This window comes from Cyprinodon variegatus, unplaced genomic scaffold (assembly GCF_000732505.1).
Source record: "Cyprinodon variegatus isolate N-32 unplaced genomic scaffold, C_variegatus-1.0 Scaffold2360, whole genome shotgun sequence".
NCBI classification, from domain to species: Eukaryota; Metazoa; Chordata; class Actinopteri; order Cyprinodontiformes; family Cyprinodontidae; genus Cyprinodon; species Cyprinodon variegatus.
In genome coordinates this window covers 20430-21804 of record NW_015152813.1, presented here as the reverse complement: position 1 = coordinate 21804, position 1375 = coordinate 20430, and the positions used below count along the sequence as shown (strand labels likewise).

The 1375-nt window shown below is 47.7% G+C and overlaps 1 protein-coding gene across 1 annotated transcript in view; it reads left to right on the top strand.

Moving 5' to 3' along the window:
- The first annotated feature begins 212 nt into the window (after nucleotides 1-212).
- Nucleotides 213-1375, top strand: part of LOC107080813 (clarin-1-like) — a 9776-nt gene continuing 8613 nt past the window's right edge. The window contains exon 1 of the mRNA XM_015369019.1: nucleotides 213-596. Coding sequence (XP_015224505.1) covers nucleotides 344-596 — 253 coding nt within the window. The 5' untranslated portion in view covers nucleotides 213-343. The remainder of the gene's footprint in view (nucleotides 597-1375) is intronic.

The following is a 1375-nucleotide window of genomic DNA, read 5'->3' as shown; positions in this document are numbered from 1 at the left end:
TTCATTAAGACCTGTGATGGATTTAAGGTTCTGGTGAGTTTAATGTTTGTTTGACACTGTTTGTATAGAAAACAGAGGTCAGTAGGACGGTTCTGAGACACTCAGCCATCAGTCAGAGTTTATGGGACAGTTATGATCCTCCTACCATCCAGGAGGTAATTGGAGGCACCGTTGTTATGGTGACGGGGGAGCAGCAGAGGAGGTGTCATCTGATCTGATCCCTGTTCTGATGGACCGTCAGATCTAGCAGAACAGCAATAATCCTGGGAGTTATTAATCCCTGCGGTTTAGTTTGGATTTTTCGGACCCCATGGAGTCCCGCCCAGCCTGACCCGGACCCATCATGCCGAACCGTCAGAAGCAGGTCCTGTTCTGCTCCGCTGGCGTCCTGAGCCTCTGCTGCGCCCTGTCGACTGCCGTCATCACCGGCCTGCCCTTTTGGCTCCGCGGGTCCGTGCTCTGCAGAACCGGGGCCGAACTGGTCAACGCCACCGGAGCCGAACTGGACCAGTTCGTGGGAGATCTCAGCTACGGACTTTTTCACGGAGAGAGGGTGAAGCAGTGCGGCCTGGGCGGCAGACCGTCCCGCTTCTCATGTGAGTCCCACTGAGAAGTGCGTGGAGTGGATCAGAACCTGGGATGGGCTGCTTTTAGAACCCCATGGGTTTGTTAAAGTTAAAATAGTCTAAGGCTGAAGATAAAGCAGCAACACATCTGTTTTGTTTTATGATTTATATATTAAAGATAAAAAATAATGTCTTCATGGCTTAGGATTTCTCCTTTTTCAGGGATTCATCTAGATTACAGGGGTGGACAGTTCCAGTTCCTGGAGGCCGTAATCCTGCAACTTTTAGTCCAACACACCTGAATCAGTTACCTCCTTAATATGCAGTCAGTTCCTCCAGAGTCCTCTCAATCATCTAATTATTTGATTCAGGTGTGTTGAACCAAAGGTGCATCTAAAAGTTGCAGGATAGAGGCCCTCAGGAACTGGAATTGCCCGTCCCTGATCTAAAAGCTTACTCCAGAATGTCCCGTATGGAACTTTTAAGAACCCAGAATGTTCTAATGGTTCCTGATGCCAGTTTTATCCCAGCATTATCCTTCAAACTGAACAGAAGAACAGTCAGGCTTTGGGTCAGCACATGAAAGCACTGGATCAAACCAGAGTGTTCCTGGAGGAGGCATTAGGTACTGACAGGGACGGATTTAGGAAACCTGGGGCCCTAGGCAGAGACAGGCAGGGGGCCCTCTGAATTGAAAAGAGAACACATAAAATACAGATACAGAAATTTTAATAGAAGAGACAAAAATTGTTTGTTCTAGGTTTTGTCCCTCTTTTCTTGTCCCTTTTCTTGTTTTCCTCTCTATGTTT